The following is a 19,171-nucleotide window of genomic DNA, read 5'->3' on the forward strand; positions in this document are numbered from 1 at the left end:
ACTGAATGAATTGGGGAACAGATAGGGTACCCAACACATTATTTTTCCAACTGTTAAAAAATGAAACTATCTGACAACCCTGAAAAATTCAGCTACTTAATTCAGAGTATTACTAGCATTTTATTTATTATTGTGTGTGTGTGTCCTTTATTCATTGTAAAATAGCGCTCTGTTAGTTTGCAGCAGCAACAAGTTTAATACTATGGCAGGTAATAAAACTGCCATTAGCTTGTGTAGACTGCAGTGAATTTCATTAAGCGCACAGAATTAGTCTGTATATGTATAATCAATAATATTGTTTACAAAAGCACTTACAATGTTGCTTTCTACAGTAAAGCAATATTTAATTGTACCACATCTCTTATTGCTTTGCCACGTTAAGTTCTCGAATTCACAAAATAATTAAGCTTTATAGTCCAGTAGCTTTAAACATCTGTAGAAATCGTTTATCCATTACTCCTAATGTTTCTACAATTGGAGACTATGAAAAAGAATTATAAGTTTATTCAATGCTGCTATACAGATCTAAATTCTAGAATAGCAAGTGAGAACAGAAAAAGAATGAACTAAGTGGCTCATAGAAAAACAAACGCCAGTAGTTACACAGTCATATTATTGTATTGCTTTATTATGTCCACATGGAACTATAGTGCTGCTATTAAGACTGTTCAAATGAGTAGACAAAATGACAAGATTGCCTACCACTACTAACTTTGCAAGTAGAAGCAGCTGCAGAGGGAATAATGGCTCTGCCTACTGAATTACATCCTCAGTTCATGCAAGGTATGTTAATGATACTCAACAGGCTTGACTAACATCCCACATGAACAATGTATGTGGCTCAACCATTCCCAGGAACTGATTGCAAGAGGCACAGGGGTTGTGTGGAAGTCACACAACAATTCATCAACAAACAAGTAAATATGGAAGAAGGTTCTGCAAACATTTGAAATCCACAGATGTAGAATAATGGAGTGGCACAACAACCAGAAATGATATAAAAATTATGAAGACTGCACACTGAGGGAACAACCACTTAGGTAAGGCCTGCACAAGGTGTCCTGCCTTCTGAAGTCAGCAGATACAAGTTTCTTAGTTGTGAAATTAGTTCCTAAAGGACACTTGGATGACTCTGCTTCGTTTTTTGCAAGCACTTTTAATGAATGAAGTTTTAACCTGGATTTCTGCTTATAACTTCAATGCCCTTACTGAAGTTCTCTGCTTTCAGTGTTGCTGTTTTGTTGTAATTATTTTAGTTCCATGAATGGATTTTAATTTGTTGTTGCTGTTATATTCTTTATTGTTAGATGCAATGGAAACCATCCTGAAAAGCAGGATAAAAATGCTTCACATACAATAATATATATATATATATAAGCCCGTCTTAATAGATGGGTGGAAACAACTGTTGAGTAATCAGTGTATTATGACTTTGAACTCAAAATGGCACACACACAAAATCAAATTGGCAGACTTATTAAGACAAAAAAGTACCATACATGTGCAATTCTGAGGTTGTGCACACTATGGGCATAACATCACATTAAAAACAAACAAACCCCAAAACAACTTGTTTGATATTAAAGATCTTCTTTCCAGAGCCTTTGGACACACATCACAGACCTCTCATTTTTCACAAAATCAGCAAGAAGAAAGGATATCTGATGACACACTTAATCACTGCTATAAGGAAAAAGGTCTCACACAGTATAGTGAGGTTTCACAGGAGAGGAATGGGAACGGAAATCATTTTCACTTTTCAGAAATCTTCTCATTACCACTATACAGCAAACCCGACCACTTTAGTGCTATAGCACAGCAGAAAAACATTTCAGAAGAAATATACAGAAAATGACCCATTTCACCCTTTCCTCACCCCTCACTCCACCCTATGTTCCAAGCAGCACTACAAGATTCCTGTTCCAGATTTGTTGGAGGGGTATTGATACACAGCAACTCTTGTTGTGGGTCCACAATGATCATGTTTATGTAACCAAATGTATTATATTTGGTTGTAAGAGCTTATCACAATATAGAAGATAACTTTTCACACTTCACTATAAAAAATCTACTTAGCTGGTCGCTATTACTTTTTTATAGTGTCTTAATTCTGCCACACGAGGCAGCCATCTCATTCTACCTCACAGTGTGTTAGGCTTGTATATACAATAATTGAAAAAGTTGTTCGCAGAAGAAAATTCTGGCTACTCCTTTCCCACAGGAAATAAGCCTTTTTATAAAGTAGCCATATTCAGAAGCTGGCAATGAGTGCCAAGTCATTCCTGTTCGTCATAACAGGAGTAGAGTGTTTTACTTAACATAGTACACACAATTTGAATGAAGAAATTCCAATAAATACTGCATTCTCTTCCTTTATTCTTATTTACCAGTGCCTTGAATACACATGCAACTTATTGCTTAGACATTATTGCATATACCTCAAACATGAGCAGCCTACACAAATTTACACAAACAGCAAGGCTTTCAAATACCACTGAAGAGCAAACCCATTTATACGCCTATCACAAGCAACATTTAAAAATATTCAAGCAAATGTTAAAGTTCACAAATTGTTTGACCATCCTATAAAGTCAATAGTGCTATCTCACTCTTTTGTGCCATTATCATTATGGGGCTATCAAATCAAGAATATTGCAGCCTTTCAATGTAGTGCAATAGGATTCATAGCCCATCATCTTTATTCCATCCCTGTAAGAGACTTTTCAGTGCTGCCTTTATCAAACATTGTGCTATGATTTAATAAGGCCCCATATCATAGATTCTATTGCACCCCTTTTCCAGCATGGATTTACAACTCAGCAATGCATCTTATTATACTTATTTCAGTAGTGTGATTGGGAAAAACATCTGTGAAAACTAATACAGAAATTTGGTTCTTGTATTTTTAAACAGCATTTAAATGAACTTAAACATAATGTGACCTATTTATTTGAACCAGATTTCTGAACACTTTCCTTAAGAATTTGGGCACCAGTAGCAACTGCTTTTTAAAAAATATATTCTGCAGTACACACTACATTAACTATACATCTGCTTCAGTTTGTAGTAAATATTTACAGATTGTATCAGATTGTGTCCCTCGGCTGCAAGAAGGCTCTTTGATCCAGAGGATGCTTCTAGGATCAGAAAAGGGGTGGGGCAATTTCCCCATTTCCTCTTGGAGTTCCCTGTTGCAGTCCCTAAAGCTGAGCCGCAGGAGAATGTCGTAATTTGCAAAAATCACCTCTCCTCCACCACTTTTTGTTCTCAAAGAAACTTTGCTGGATCAAAGACTGTTCCAAGACACAATTTGATACAACTCTTAAGATTTCATAACTGACAGACACAATCCCACAAACATGTTCCTGTCAGGAAGAGGGTCAAACTAGGTGAGATGCTGGAGTTCTATGGCTAGAACTACAAAAATCTGTTTCTTAAAAAAATCAGCTGTGGCCGGGGGGGGGGGGGGGGCTGATCCAAAATAGACAGTGGTGGTGGTGTTATAACCTGCCCTCATGGTATTTCCCTGCTGGAAATCACTGGCTCTGAACATATTTGCTGCAACTTAAAAATAAAGAACTTTCAGAAACATCACCCCATGTGTTTTTTCCCATATGCTGGGGCAAACAGTTGTGGGGCATGTGTGAGATCATATTCAGCAGAAATTTGGACAGGCAAAACAGGTTAACTCCCCTGCCTTGCTCAATCCTGATCAGTGTTTCTGCTTCTGCCTTTTTTAAAAAAAGAAAATGTCAGGAATTAAAGTCATGGAGCTTTCATATTATGCCTAATTTGACCCAGTTTGATTACTCAGAGATATGTCTAATGAAAGGGGGGACCACAATATTAGGCAGTCAAAAGCATAGGTATACATTACATATATTCTCACTTTCTGTATTTTGGAATTCACTAGCATAAGGGTCTACTTCATAATGCCAGTGTTACCCCAGGCATGATTTGTAGGCTATTACTGGATTAGTAGTATGAATATAAAATGATCTCTGTTTTCCCATCAGGCTCATTTGCCTTGCAGGGTTAAAGAAGATGGTGCTGCTAGCATACATGATTTTAATTATAGTACAAAATAACAAAACTCACCTTCAACCAGGTATGAGAGAATATATTTATTATTCCATCTTGGGGTTTAAAATTGTTCAAGCAGGACATCAAAAGGGCTTATTTTAAGTAAGTATTTCAAAGGATTTTCAAAGCAGTTAGCAGCACAACCCTATACATGCCTGCTCAAAGGCAAATCCCATTGATTTCAATGGAACTTATGCCAAAGTAAGTGAGTAAAGGATTGCAGCCTAATTCACCAAGATCCAAACAATTTACTTTAGGATTTGCACACATGTATGAAGTTTCATTTTTCTTTTTTCAAAATGGCAAGCAAAATGTTCACAAATAACTTTTTAAAAACTCATCTGAGTTTTAAAAGCAGCAATGTGGCATGGGGTCCCCAGTCCCAGAAACAAATACAAAGCCCCTACCCCACACATGTTCTTCGGATGTTTAATCAACTGGCCTTGATTAACAGTTTCTGCTGTGTAGCAAAAAAATCTTCCCCTGCTTCTAGAACATTACCTTTCATTATTTCTGCATACTGAACTACTATTTTCATTACACGGTGCATTAACTCTCACAGTATTATTTCTCCAAATATTTTGGGGGACAGTATCAGAATGCATTAATAGTAAAGCTCAAAGGAATCTGTAGTAGATAAAAAGGGCTTGAATCCAAAGCTTATTTGATAGGAGGACCCTCACATAAGAGGGTGCTGTGATCTTGGCTTCCTGCTAGTAATTCTTCTCTCAGAGCAGCTATAGGGTGTATAAATGCCCTTTTCTACTCATATGTCTCCCAAGATAAATGGAGATGATAACCTTAAAGAAATTGGGTTTAACTTCTAACCCATATTTTAAACAAGGAAATAATGACTTAAAAAACCAACAACCTTTAAGTTACAACATATTAGGCCACATCAATGTTTGAGTGAGTAAGTTGCTAGACTTTAAAATGTGATTTATAAATGCTAGCATATTTTAAAAGAGGCAATAGGGTATTTTTTACCTTTACCCACAGCAGGGAAAGTCAGCTTTCTAAGTTTGGAAAGCCGTACCCCCACTCTCACCATCCATCAAGCAACACATACGGAGTTGCTGGAATATTCCTGGCTGTTATCTCAGAGGATAAAGGAATGTCCTAAGTACCCAGATGCAAGCCACCAGGCTTAGAGTAGATGGAAAAGTAATAAAGGAGGCACTTGCTTCCACTGAACCTGGCTTCACCATCCTCTTTTGTCTTCATGCCATCTTTCTCTTTTGCAGACATCAAATATATGTGCAGTTAGGAAAACCAACTTTCTCCATAAGAATTATCATAATGTTGGAGAAAAATAAATAATGTTGAAGGACAAATACAACTCAATAATCATTATTTGGCCCTGATCTACGGTATTACTCCCCCACTCCTCCCCACTCCTTTTCTGAGAGTGTAAAAGTTTCCCAGCTGTACATGACAGTGTTGTAAAACACAATCGAGTTGAATCCAGGTTAAGTGAGTTAAACTTCAGTCTCAATTAAATCAGTAGCAACTGATTTATTCTGGATCCAACCCATTTGATCCAAGTTACATATTTTAGCATTAGGAAAGGAAGATGGCATTATAGAGTGATCTATATACGATAATGGATGACAGAAGCTGCTCAATGCCTCAGTTTTCCAACTCCTTCATGCTATAGCATATACTGTATAAGGAAACATAAATCCAAACAAAGAAATAAGACTACACAATGATTGCATATCTGGATCAAAAAGCAGCTTAAAAGATTTATGTATAACTGTAATAAATAAGTAGTGAAATTAAGAGGACTCTCCAATTATGCATCTTGTACTTTCTGATAAGATACCACAATACCACATCTGCCCAGAAAAATTAAGTTATTTTAAATTCCAAAATATGTAAAGCACAACACAGCCAAAATATATTAAAGTGCAATTCTAGGCATGTCTACTTAGAAGCAGGGGCCACTTAGTTCAGTGGAACCTACTGTATATGTAAATACAGGATTGCAACTTTAATGGAAAAGAAACTATGCATAAGCACAATTGTGATTCACTATTACAGAGTAATTGCAAACAATATTGATAAAATATTTTGAAGGGTACTTTTCCAGCCCAAAGCAAGTGTTCTTTGAAGTGATTTGCAATATATATAAATAGTGGTCTTCTGCAAGCACAATCTGCTACATGACACTGTTTGGGCAACTACTGAAGTTCCTTCCCCTACCCCCAGAAAAATCTGAAGAAGTGTGCATGCACACGAAAGCTCATACCAATAACAAACTTACTTGGTCTCTAAGGTGCTACTTGAAGGATTTTTTTTAATTTTGTTTCGACTACGGCAGACCAACACGGCTACCTACCTGTATCTATAACCCAGAAAAATCAACAGCAAATTAGGGCTGGCCTACTCATTGGGCAAGAATAGATATATTTAAAAATCCTGAGTCTGGTTAAGGGACAGTGGTCAGCCAGCTGCCAAGTTCACGGACATGGATCTTTGCAGTTCAGTAGGATCCTGCTACTTCCCTATAAGCAACTGTGCTTCAATTTGTAACTGGGTTATTTTCGCAATCCCAGAGAAATGTGGGATAAGGACATGAAGACGAGCACCTTCACTATTTCCAGGTGATTGTAGCACTGTGGAGATACCACTCTGCTATGGCTGCTGGGTGGGGGATGGAAAGCATACCAAACTGGCTTAAGAAGTTGCTGGGTCCTGCTTAATAGCTACATTTGAAATGAGTAAGAAGAGTATGTGTAGTTCCTTGAAAAGCTTAGTGGGTAACACTTCATTGAACCAGCAATCTGAGGATAAGTTTGTCTACAAGCAAGAAGAGCTTTCAAAGCTACTTCCATTATTCTGCATAAGTGGATGATTTCTTCTAACACATAATATTGGATTGCTATTTCAAAAGTTTTTAATTTAGAAAGTTAAAATGTGTTCAATTTTGTTTCAGGGATAACCCAAAGTAATGGTTAACAAATGTGTTAAAAGAAGGCAGTTTACAATCAAAAGAGGCAAATCAAATTAGAAGGATTAAACAGCACCCAATATTGTTACTGCTTGCACCTAACAGCTGTCTTTTCATAAAAGATGAGTCTAAACTATAAAAATATGTTTGTTAGCAACTTTCTGTTTCTACCAGGAAAAATTGAATATATTTATGATTTAAATTTCTAGGCTTCTTATCCAGACAGTCAAAAAAGCCTCCAGGAAAGAGAATGACACATGCATGGATATCACTTGATCTCTCAAAATTTGGAGCCTAGGCTGAATGTGTAAAGTGCCACCATGGACAAACATTACATTTGAGGTGACAGGAAATTTCTATCCCTCTTATTCATGGGGTCTACAACGATCTTTCACAAATGCAAGTCAACACTTAAGTTACAGTTATCAAGGGATGAACATGAGTATCTGAACAGGGCCTCTGTGTTTATATTAAATATACAAAATATTATAACACTAATATGAAGAACAGATCCAAATTGTCTTGATTGTCATGACACTTAAAATGCAATTTAAAAGACCTTTGAGAGCAGGCATTATAATCTTATGAATCCAACAACATTTAGCAAGCTATAAGGAGTTAGAAGCACTCTAAGAAAAGGGGGATTTGCATGTTGTAATAACTCACTTTTAAAAACCTATACTAACTAGTAACCACAGGCTATTATTTGTTATGTAAGACAAATAACCTTTTGCACCAGGCTTTGTTAACAAATAAATATTGGAATAACTAACACTTTAGGGACCATGAAAGGGACAAACAAAGGTACAGGAAAACAGCTTGTTCTCTACAATACTCCTGCATATTTGCATCACAAACATGAAAATGAACACAACCTTATTAGCAAATTATGACACATGGTATTCATAACAATCAGACAAAGACCTGTCAACTGACTAGTTGATCAACACAAGAATAGAATACACCATAAACGTGGAGGCCACTATAGCAGAGAACATTTGTAAAATTAATGCAAACAAGTAGATTACCATTATCTGTTCTTGTGTTTCCTTTTTACATAGTATTCATCAGCAACATGCTCTTGCAAATATGTTGAGAGCTAAGCCACTTGAAGAAAGAAGTTTCTATCACTGGAGAGAAACTATCAACCTATCAGTTTTGTAGAGCTGCTCCGAAGTTGAAAATAATAAAATGCATTTACTGTATATATATTTTTAAATAGGGTTTTCCAACTTAGTAAAGCAATGTTTTTTAACTTGCTTTAAAGAAAAAAGAGAGTGATAAGAATGTCAGTGAAAATGAATGCATTAGCTACAATTTAAACTTAACAAGCACAGTAGTTCTTGTGACAGATTCACATGTTCTAGACTCGTTAGTTTTTTCCTGCTTCAGTGCTGTAGTTCACACCCCACAAAAATCCTTTTGTTAAATGACACTACACTAAAAACATAGATAGGTTCCAATAGCCATGATAGATAAGGAACACTGGTGCAAGAATTTGCTTATGTCCATACTGTTTACCATGCAAGCATGTGCTAGAATTCACATATATTTAAAAAAACAAAAAACCTTGGGGGGGGCTGCAGTTTTCCTTTATGTACAGAAAGAATCAATACAAGTAATTGATTTAAAAGAAAAAGAACCCCTAAACTCTATGGTATGTGTTTATGTAAAACTGTTCTATAAATTAGAAAAGATCATGTGCATGCATACAAGGCAGCAGAAAACGTAGTAAAAGATTATAGATTCAAAGCAAAATTCTCGCAAAAATGTAAAAAAGTTGTCAAAAGATGAAACCTCAGTTATGAACACCATACATTAAGAAAGCAGAGAAACATGCCAGGAAAGTTGCCATATTAGCAGAATGTAAACCAAAGATCCTGACATTCACCGGCATTAAAAACACATTAGTCTAAGAAACCTGAGTGAGAATTCATAGGAACGTACTGCTAAAAAAGTTTGTTCCTTTACAGGTTCATTTGCCTATTAAGTGCTTAGAACACACTACCAAGGTTGTATATGCAGCATGTTACTGTTTCCCATTCCATGTAATACAAGTCTTCAAATGAAGTGGCCCTGGGTGCCCAGGCAGTGCGCCAAGAGGAAGGCTACATTGAACAGAGGTAATACCTTTTTTCCCTTAACAGGAGTTTTTTATGGCAAAAGTGTGCATTGTTCTTTCGAAGAACCCAGAGTTCCCGTTATAGATGGTTGTTGCATTAAAAATCTTCTAGTTATATTTGCCATTCTTATTAGCTTTGGCTTCTCCATGTCCAATAAGACAAATAACTTTGTAACATCCCTTTGTGATTTTGACCATCCACTTTAAGTTCATGATGTCCAAGATAATGCTGGAGATAAACCAGGCGCTTTGAGCTGCAAGTCCTAATCTGTCGAAAGCTTCTGTTCCTACCTCAGCAGCAACCTTGGTATAATAAATTGGGATGACTATGATCCTCCCCAGGAAAAATGTGATTGTCATTAGTAGTCCATTGATGATGTTAGATTTTGATGCCTTGGAATACCCCAGTACTTCATAGAACCATCTGCAAGAGAAAAAATATTAACAGAAATTAAATAAAATTTTGTGAGTTCAACCTCTGAATACAGACTCAGATTTGGATATAAAGATTCCATCAGCTCTACAAGCATTCTGAATTTCTGACTTTTATCATAGTTTCATTTCTCATCACTTTCATGCAGCTAGAAAGCTGCAAAGATATCTGTAAAGATATTCAGAATTGCTAATGTTATGAATCTTTTTTTATATATCTATATATACCAAATTGTAACCAGATACAATGTTAGTGTACTTTGATATTTTTTCCCACAGTGCTGCATTTTGTGAAATACTCTGTTCCAGATCTAAGTGGTTCCTTCATTATTGTAACACAATGTCCTTTATCTTCCTGGCAGATCCAAACGAATGGAACCTTGGTACTGAAATGAAATCCGTGAAAGCTCTAGAAGCAGAGTACAAAGAGTTCAGCACTACTCCATTTTGGCCTGCAAGAAAGGGCATGTGCTGGAAAAGTGAAAGTCACATCTTGCCAAATCCTAGACAATATCAAAGCTTTGCCTCTCCCTCTCCACATGTGAGCAGACAAAACATATTTAGGGCAGATGCTTATGTTACAGCAGTTAGCATTGTTACTATACTCCACTGGCTGATTTCCACATCACTCTGTTAAAGTAGGATTATATTTCTCTGCTAATACCTCTCCCCAATCTAGTTTTCTTACAACGGCATACTTTTCCCTACACTATCCCATGCTCCCAAATAGTTTTTGCATTTTTCCTTAACGAGAGCTACATGACATGGGAGTACAAGAGATGCTACTCCACAGTGTACGTAGAATCATAGAATAGTAGAGTTGGAAGGGACCACGAGGGTCATCAACTCCACCCCCTGCAATGCAGGAATCTTTGGCTCAACATGGGGCTTGAACCCACAACCCTGAAATTAAGAGTCTCACGCTCTATTGACTGAGCTATCCCACAGGGTTACATATTGGCCCAAACATAAGCAGGATGGTAACAGGGTTTCTAGCAGGCTCTTGATCTTTGCCACAAGTTTATTTAAACAAAGCCTGACTTACAGATGGTCAGGGTTCGCAAAGTGCAAGTGGAAAAGACCTATGATTCTATTTTTTATGCACATAAGCATGTCATTTGTTCAAACCACAAAGGCTCCTGCAAAATGATCCACAAGCTAGAACTACCAAATAGGAAGGAAGGAAGGAAGGAAGGAAGGAAGGAAGGAAGGAAGGAAGGAAGGAAGGAAGGAAGCTTGGATTTGGTTTGGCTGAGAAATATTCTCCAACACATTAATCAAATATGTTGCTTCCAATTTCAGAACAGTATCTGGTTAATACTGTACACACTAGCTTGACATATCAGGCTTTTAAAACTTTTTGTTGACAATTTTAGAAGGATACTTGGGTTGTTTGCAAAGGTCACTGAGTTCAAAAGTTAAAAATATGACAGAGTAGCATTACTTGACTACTTCATTTTTGTTAATGATACAAACATGTATATCTGAGCTAGTGTCAACAATTTACATTATTTACCATCTGGTTCTTCTCAAATTTAATAAATCTATATATGAATGCCGATGGGATAGCAAATGCTTCACTCTCTCTCGCCACCTTCTGCAAACATTTATCAAATAAAGTAGCAAGTTAGTTTTATTTTTAGAACACTGCTTCAAAAGAGGAATATGTCCTTTTTCACTGATAAGGCTTCACAATCTCCAAAGTCTCAGTATGAATCTCTCAGGCAGATAGGCATTTTGTATTCAGTACATTAGCAAGATCACAGCTGAACTTTCCTTTCAAGATCTTTTCGTACAAAAGGCTGTGCATTCGTTGACTGTTCTTGTACTTAAGTGGAAGTCCTGGAGGTTCTTTTATATTGATAAATATAGCAATTCCTCATTTCAAAGAAGCAACTGCCAACAGGGTGCAGTATTTATCCGGTTAGCTGTTGCATTAAATTTTAAGTTTAGCCTATAATAAGGCCCCCTTCTGACATTAAGTTCTCTGCATGGGAGCTTTCGCTTCTTCAAGCACTGTATTAGTTACAAAACGCCACCATCAGCACCACATGAGAAATGTCAGCTCCACAGCTTCTTCCCACACCAGTGTTGCCCCCACATCTGGGAGCAGCATGGGAAGTAGCCATGGTGATAGTTCATCAAGTACAGTTTGAGGATTCAGACATTACATTGTGGCATGGGAGTAACTGTCACATGATTCCTCCTTACAGTGCAATGGTAATGACAGAAGGGGCCCTCAATTGTCTGCAGAGAGCCTCAGCAGCCTTCTAATAGAAACAATTAAATTATTTGAGCCCATTATCTCTTAAGGACATGGCAGAGAAAGCCAGAAAAAATGTGTTGGCACAGTTCTAACATAGCAGAAAGGGGAAGCCTATTTGCCCTTCATTCCAGAGGATGAAAAGACACTGCACAGTTTGCTGTTTAAGCCACAGACTGTGGGAAGACAATAGCATCAGAGAATACTACAAGAACCAGGTTTTAAAAGACTTAGAAAGAAACACAAGGGCTGCTGTACTGTACCTAAAAATACCCAGAGAAGCAAATGAGGGTGAAGGTATGACTAATACAATATAATGAATTGGCACCCACAAATTCTAAGCAGTAAGGCTGAACCTTGATTTTTTTTTTTTTAATGTATAAAGCTGCCTGTTTAAGTACAGTGGTGCCTCGCAAGACGAAATTAATCCGTTCCGCGAGTGTCTTCGTCTAGCGGTTTTTTCGTCTTGCGAAGCAACCCTATTAGCGGCTTAGCGGATTAGCGCTATTAGTGGTTTAGCGGCTATTAAAGGCTTAGCGGCTTAGCTGCTAAAAGGCTATTAGTGGCTTAGAAAAAGGGGGGGGGAGCAAAAAAAAAAATCTCAAGACTCGCAAGACATTTTCATCTTGCGAAGCAAGCCCATAGGGAAATTCGTCCTGCGAAGCAACTCAAAAACAGAAAACCCTTTCGTCTAGCGGGTTTTCCGTCTTGCGAGGCATTCGTCTTGCGGGGCACCACTGTACAGGAACAGTAGTAAACAGAACACTAGTTAGTTAATTAATGCTGTGACAGCAAAGTATGGTAGTGTGGAATACACTCTTTACATCGACACAGTAAGCCAAACTACAGCTGACCAGGAATGTGTAAATGCAGCCATGTTAATGCTCAGGCTGCTCATGTTTTGTGATAGATTTTGACTGAAACCTTTGATGTATGCCAAAATTTATCAAAGTGACAGTTTAACAAAAAGCACCACCAGGAGAGAAAAAATTAGGCTATACCTTGCAAAAGATTAGGATGCACATATGCAATACCTGACAATGAATACAAGAGCCAAAATTGCATCAGTTTACTGAGTAGATTTCAAGTATCCTTGTATAAGGGAATTCCAATCTTGTATGTAACGATTCCTCAGTTTATGTGACTAAAAGTAGTCTTGCTTAGAAATGAAGACTGGCTGAAAATTGGTAATTGCTAACATTATTTTGTGTTGCAGCTTTGAGAGGATTTATGCCAGTTACAAAAAGGAGAAAATTTAATGATACAAAGCAAAATTTTATTAAGAAAGTTAATACTCCAGTATTTAAAAATGTTCCTCATTGCTCTGATAGGCTAACAAAAATAATTTATCTGTATGGAAAAGAGTGTCTCTCCCACTATCAACCATCTTCAGCCCTACAAACAGCTGCAGAGGCCCTGTTGGTGGTGCCATGACAGAGCCTTATTGGAAGTAGTTCCCATTTATGAAATGCTCGTCCTTGTGGCTGGCTCTCTTTATTATCAACATTCAGGAAGAATTTAAAAACATTCCTGTTCGGCCCAGCATTTGATGGCTGAAATATACTATACCTTGAAATTATTAACTGTGAGGATATGGGACTGTTTTAAAATGTTTTCACATGTTTTTAAAACATTGTGGGTGTAGTTTTGCTGTTTTGTTGTTTTCCTCCCTGTGCAACTTTGGGAGGAAAGGTGGAATAAATATAAAATAAACTTAGGAATGCTAGAATTATATAAAATGGCTCCTACCATTAACATTTGTGTTTGGAAACTAGTAAGACAAGATTGAATAAAACCAATAGCCTAAATAATTATATTTATTTCAATGGACATACTCTGAGTATAACTTACTTGGATGCTGTGATGGGACGATGAGCTGCTTGTGTGTAAAATCCTAGTCCCTCAGAGTTTGGTCAAGTTTGCAAACCTCTGTCTGTAACGGAGCCCCTTAAACATGGCTCCGTCAGTCGCTGGCAGATTCCGACAGTGGTTGCTTTCGGAATCGCTTCCAACATAAAAGCTCCTTAACGGAAACACGTCTTCTGGACTCTCTGCGTGACAGTTTCCGGCGAGGAGTGGGTGTCCCTACAGGAGGTCCTGAAACCTCCCCACTGTTTTCGCTGGAAGTGTCTCTGAGCCATCCCTCCAGCTCCCTTTCCCTCAGCCCAGCTCCTCTCCCCCTACTGGTTCCCTCTTCAGCTGCTGAGTCTCTCCCAACCTGTGTGAGCCCTTTCACTTCCCTTCCTTCCGATGGCAGTTCCCTGACATCCACCTCCCCTCCAGGGCCCCCTTCATCCCCTCTCGCCCCCTCCTCTACGGGCGGTGAGGAGGCAAAACCCCGGAATGAACTTCCTTCATCTTCCGATGTCCCGAACACTTCTCTCCACCTGTTGCGGTTCCTGGTCTCGAAGTACTCCTCCTCCTCAGAGTCCATCTCCCCTTCCCCTTCCGATTCCGAGAATCCTTCCAACTCCTCCTCCTCATCGGTGGTCCCAAAGTATTCCCTCCGGAACCTCTCCACAGGCTGAGGTTTCCTTGGGAACCTTTGATGGAACGTTTCTATCAATACCTCGTCATTGATATCTTCTGCCATTACCCAAGTGTTTTCTGACTCCGGTTCTCCTTCCCACGCTACCAAATACTCCACCTGATCCCCCTTCCATCTGGCGTCGAGGATTTCTGCCACATGGCTGCTGCATTCCCTTTCTTCTATGACCGGTCCCCGAGTGGCCATCCCTTCTCGTCCCCCCTCATACGGTGACAGTAACGACCTGTGAAATACTGGGTGCAGTTTCATGTGGTTGGGTAACCGGAGCCTGAAAGCCACTGGGTTGACCTGTTGAATGACCTCAAAGGGACCCAATCTCCTGGGTCTTAATTTCTTACAACCTCCTTTGAACGGCAACCCTTGGGTTGACAGCCACACCCTATCTCCCACCCTTATGGTTTCACCTTCCCTTCGGTTCTTGTCTGCCTGCCTCTTGTATTCTTCCTTCGCCCTTTCTAAGTTGAGTTGGAGCTGACGATGGATTGCTTCCATTTCTTCTACAAAATGCTCGGCTGCCGGGACACCCCATCTCTCCCCTTCTCCCCCTGGGAAAGCCCTGGGATGACACCCATAATTAGCCAAGAAGGGGCTCATCCCTGTGGACACATTCTCGGCATTGTTGTAGGCAAATTCCGCCAGCGCCAACTTTTCTACCCAGTCATTCTCTCTGTCATTGACATAACACCTCAGGTATTGCTGGAGGACCCCGTTTGCTCTTTCCGCCTGCCCGTTGGTTTCAGGGTGCCGGGCAGTCGAAAAGTTGACCTCCACCTGCAGTAAGCTCATGAGCTTCCTCCAGAACCTGGAAGTAAATTGTTTTCCTCGGTCTGAGACCACCCTCAATGGCACCCCGTGCAACCTAAAAATGTGTTCTACAAATAACTTCGCTGTCTCTTCCGCCGTGACTGCATGCGAGCAGGCTACAAAGTGGCACATCTTTGTTAGTAGGTCTACCACCACCATGATGGCTGTTTTCCCCTTGGACTTCGGCAGATCAGTCATAAAATCTATCGACACTGCCTCCCAAGGTCGTTCTGGGGTTGGTAAGGGTTCTAATAGCCCCGCCGGTGCCCGCCTCTCCCCTTTGGCTCGCTGGCATTGCTCACACCCTCTTACATACTCCCGTACATCTTCCCTCACCTTAGGCCACCGAAATTCCCTGGTGACCAACCACATGGTTTTGTGTTGTCCAAAATGCCCCGCCGTGGGGCTGTCGTGCAACTGCTTGAGTACCCTCCCCCTTAAGTCTCCTTCAGGGATATACAGTGCCCCTTTGTAATACAAAGCTCCATTTCTTTCCTCGAAACCCCCTGGTTCCTCTCCCTCACCCCTAAGACCTCTGAGCTTATTCTGGGCGTATTCATCATTCTCTGTTTCCTCTACCAGTTCTCTTTGTCCCACCAATGCCGCCCCACACACCCAGCGGTCCTCTGGAATGACATGTCTCTCTTCGGGTGCTCCCTCCCCCTCCAAATATTCAGGTTTGCGTGAGAGAGCGTCCGCCCTAATGTTCTCTGGGCCTGGCACGTAACAAATCTCAAAGTTAAATTTGGAGAACTCCTGGGCCCATCTCACTTGCCGTTGGTTGAGCACTCGTGCCGTCCTCCAATACTCTAGGTTCTTGTGGTCAGTGCACACTTGCACCTTATGTTGTGCGCCAATTAGCAGGTGCCTCCATCTCCGGAACGCCTCATGAATGGCTAGTAGTTCTCGGTCATACACCGTGTAGTTCCTCTCGGATTTGTTCAGCTTTCGCGAAAAAAAGGCACACGGTCTCCACTCTGACTCCTCCTTCCCTGGCTGCAGAAGCACCGCCCCAATCGCTCTGTCTGATGCGTCAGTTTCCACTCTCATCGGTTTTTGTAAATCCACATGCAGGAGTTGTTGTTCCGAGGCGAAGGCCCTTTTTAGTTCCTCAAATGCTCGCTCCGCCTCCTCAGTCCAAACGAACTTCTTCTTACTGCTGAGACAGTCCGTAATGGGCGCCGTCAGGTGGGCAAAGTTTCGGATGAACTTACGATAGAAGTTCCCAAATCCTAGGAACCTCTGCACATCCTTCCTTGTTTTGGGTGTTTTCCATTCCAGCACCGCCTGGACCTTGCCGGGATCCATGGCCAATCCCTTGTCTGACAGGCGATACCCCAGGAATTCCACCTCCTTGGTATGAAACTGACACTTCTCCAGTTTCACCCACAGCTGGTTGGCTTGCAGCCTGCTCAACACTTCTCTGACGTCTCTCACATGCTGCTCCTCATTCTCAGAATACACCAACACGTCGTCTAAGAAGGCCACACAATTCTTGTAAAGCAAAGGCCCCAGGACGTGGTTCATAAACGATTGAAAGCACGCGGAGCCTCCTTGTAGGCCGAAGGGCATAACTAAATATTCAAATGCCCCCAAAGGGGTGAACATGGTGGTTTTCCATTCATCCCCCTTCCTTATTCGTATCAGGTTGTACGCCCCCCTTAGGTCCAGTTTAGTAAAAATCTTTCCCTTCCTGACCCTTGTCAAAATGTCGTCAATCCTGGGCATAGGGAAAGCCACTGGTTCTGACACTGCATTTAAGGCCCTGAAGTCACACACAAGCCTCGGCTTGTTCGTGTTTTTTTTATCCACAAAAAACACTGGGCTGCCCCCCACCGCCCTGGACTCTCTGATGAACCCTCTCTTCAGGTTCTTGTCAATGAACTCTCTTAGCTCCTGCATCTCTCTGTCTGACATGGCGTACAGCTTGCCTACAGGGAGCTGTGCCCCAGGGAGTAAATTGATTTGACAGTCAAAGGGTCTATGCGGGGGTAATTGGTCAGCTTCCCTTTCGCTGAAGACGTCGCGGAGATCTGCGTATTGTCGTGGTACCTTCACGTTCTCCGTTACTTCAGTCCCTGCTAGGGTGGCTTGGGCCCCTGCCAAACCCTTTCCCTCTTTGCAGTGTTCTAAGCAATGTGCTGAACCAAAAGAAACCACTCTCTGATGCCAGCCCACCAGCGGATCATGTAACGCTAGCCAGCTCATCCCCAATATAATGGGAGCTCCTCCCAAGGTGGCCACATTAAACGCTATCAGTTCGGTGTGCCTTGCCACCTTCATTATCATTGGGACGGTCTGCAAGCTGACTTCTCCTCCCAACAGCTCCCTGCCATCGATCGTGGTCACCTGCAGGGGGTTGCTTAAAGGGATCGTCTGTATCTGGTGTTCAGCTGCAAACTCTTTGCTCATGAAATTGCAGGAGCTGCCTGAGTCCAACAGCGCCTTTATCTTTAGAGGGTGTCCGTTTGGCAGCTCTAGCGCCACTTCTATCACTAGGGCGGGTTTAGGAGGTTCTGGCGTGGGCACTTTCACTGCTCTTTGGCCTGGCTGCTGTGCCCCGACGGTGGCAGCCAGGCGTTGGCTTTTACTTGCTTCGGTATTTCTTCCTCTCTTCCCTCCACAGCTCCTACCATCCCTTGCCATTCCTTCCTCTGGGGGCAGACTCTGGCAAAGTGACCTGGCTGTTGGCAGAGATAGCATTTCCGGGCGCCTTTTCCCTCCTTCTTTCCCCCCTCACTGGGCTTTGAAACTGCGCGCGCGCGCGCTGTTCCGATTTCCATCGGCTCTGCCGGCGGGAAAGTTGGCTCTGGAATGTCTGGAATGCGGAACTCCTTCCAACGTTCCCCCTTCCCTTCCCGCCTCTCCAATGCTCTCGCCTCCTGGCGCGCTCCTATGGTCAGCGCTGATTTGGTCAGCTGGTCCATAGACTCCGCCCTGGGCGCCCGGGAAAGTTCGTCTTTCACAGCCGAAGAAAGCCCTTCTTCAAAGAGCATTTGAATGGGTTCCGCCGATAGATCCCACCCCAATTTATGGATCAACATGGTGAACTCAGTCCAGTACTCACGGACAGATCGGCTCCCCTGTTTGCAAGCCATTAACTGTCTGCGGACCACTCCCTGTTCAATATCGCTGGAAAACATCAGATCCATGGCGCGAAAGAACTTCATCGTGTCCTTTAGGACGTCACTATTCGCTGCCATCAGGGGTCTAACCCAGTCTCTCGCCCCCTTTTCAAGATGCCCAATCACGAAAGCCACTCGTGATTCCTCGTCAGGGAATTCATCAAACTGCAGATTGAGGGCATATTGCATCTCTGTCCGAAAGCCATGATAGTCTTTGGGCTCCCCCCCAAACTTCTGCACCAATCCTGGTACCTTTCTGACGAGCTGGGTGTCTTTCCCCTTTTTGTCTGCATCCTGAGCCCTCCTCTCCTCAAGCCTCGCCGTCTGCAGCGCTAGCTGGACCTCCAACACCCGGTACCTTTCTTCCAGGCTTGGACCCGCTCCAGCTCCTGCTTCTCCGGTTCCGGCTGGGTTGCTCATGATGCCTTCTCCTGCACAAGCTGCTCACGAAGACTGTCGGAATGCTGTGATGGGACGATGAGCTGCTTGTGTGTAAAATCCTAGTCCCTCAGAGTTTGGTCAAGTTTGCAAACCTCTGTCTGTAACGGAGCCCCTTAAACATGGCTCCGTCAGTCGCTGGCAGATTCCGACAGTGGTTGCTTTCGGAATCGCTTCCAACATAAAAGCTCCTTAACGGAAACACGTCTTCTGGACTCTCTGCGTGACAGTTTCCGGCGAGGAGTGGGTGTCCCTACAGGAGGTCCTGAAACCTCCCCACTGTTTTCGCTGGAAGTGTCTCTGAGCCATCCCTCCAGCTCCCTTTCCCTCAGCCCAGCTCCTCTCCCCCTACTGGTTCCCTCTTCAGCTGCTGAGTCTCTCCCAACCTGTGTGAGCCCTTTCA

General features: G+C 41.7%; 2 protein-coding genes across 13 annotated transcripts in view; one reads left to right on the forward strand and one right to left on the reverse strand.

Annotated features, from left to right (window-relative positions):
- Positions 1 to 19,171, forward strand: part of LOC308478757 (uncharacterized protein) — a 32,890-nt gene that overhangs the window by 1,653 nt on the left and 12,066 nt on the right. For 4 of the 8 annotated variants that reach the window (XM_081008879.1, XM_081008878.1, XM_081008877.1 and 1 more), the window contains exons 3-4: positions 9,095 to 9,159; positions 9,953 to 10,131. In XM_081008879.1, the coding sequence (XP_080865005.1) occupies positions 9,095 to 9,159; positions 9,953 to 10,131 (244 nt within the window). Of the gene's footprint in view, positions 1 to 650; positions 9,160 to 9,952; positions 10,132 to 19,171 lie in introns of those variants that run through there. The other 4 variants (XR_013987227.1, XR_013987228.1, XM_081008880.1 and 1 more) reach the window with 3 other exon arrangements.
- Positions 5,579 to 19,171, reverse strand: part of LOC308478745 (TLC domain-containing protein 4-B-like) — a 38,685-nt gene continuing 25,092 nt past the window's right edge. For all 5 annotated transcript variants that reach the window (XM_081008827.1, XM_081008824.1, XM_081008828.1 and 2 more), the window contains exon 7: positions 5,579 to 9,582. In XM_081008827.1, the coding sequence (XP_080864953.1) occupies positions 9,267 to 9,582 (316 nt within the window). In that variant the 3' untranslated portion in view covers positions 5,579 to 9,266. The remainder of the gene's footprint in view (positions 9,583 to 19,171) is intronic.

This window comes from Podarcis pityusensis (genome assembly GCF_964106645.2).
Source record: "Podarcis pityusensis genome assembly, chromosome: 6".
NCBI classification, from domain to species: Eukaryota; Metazoa; Chordata; class Lepidosauria; order Squamata; family Lacertidae; genus Podarcis; species Podarcis pityusensis.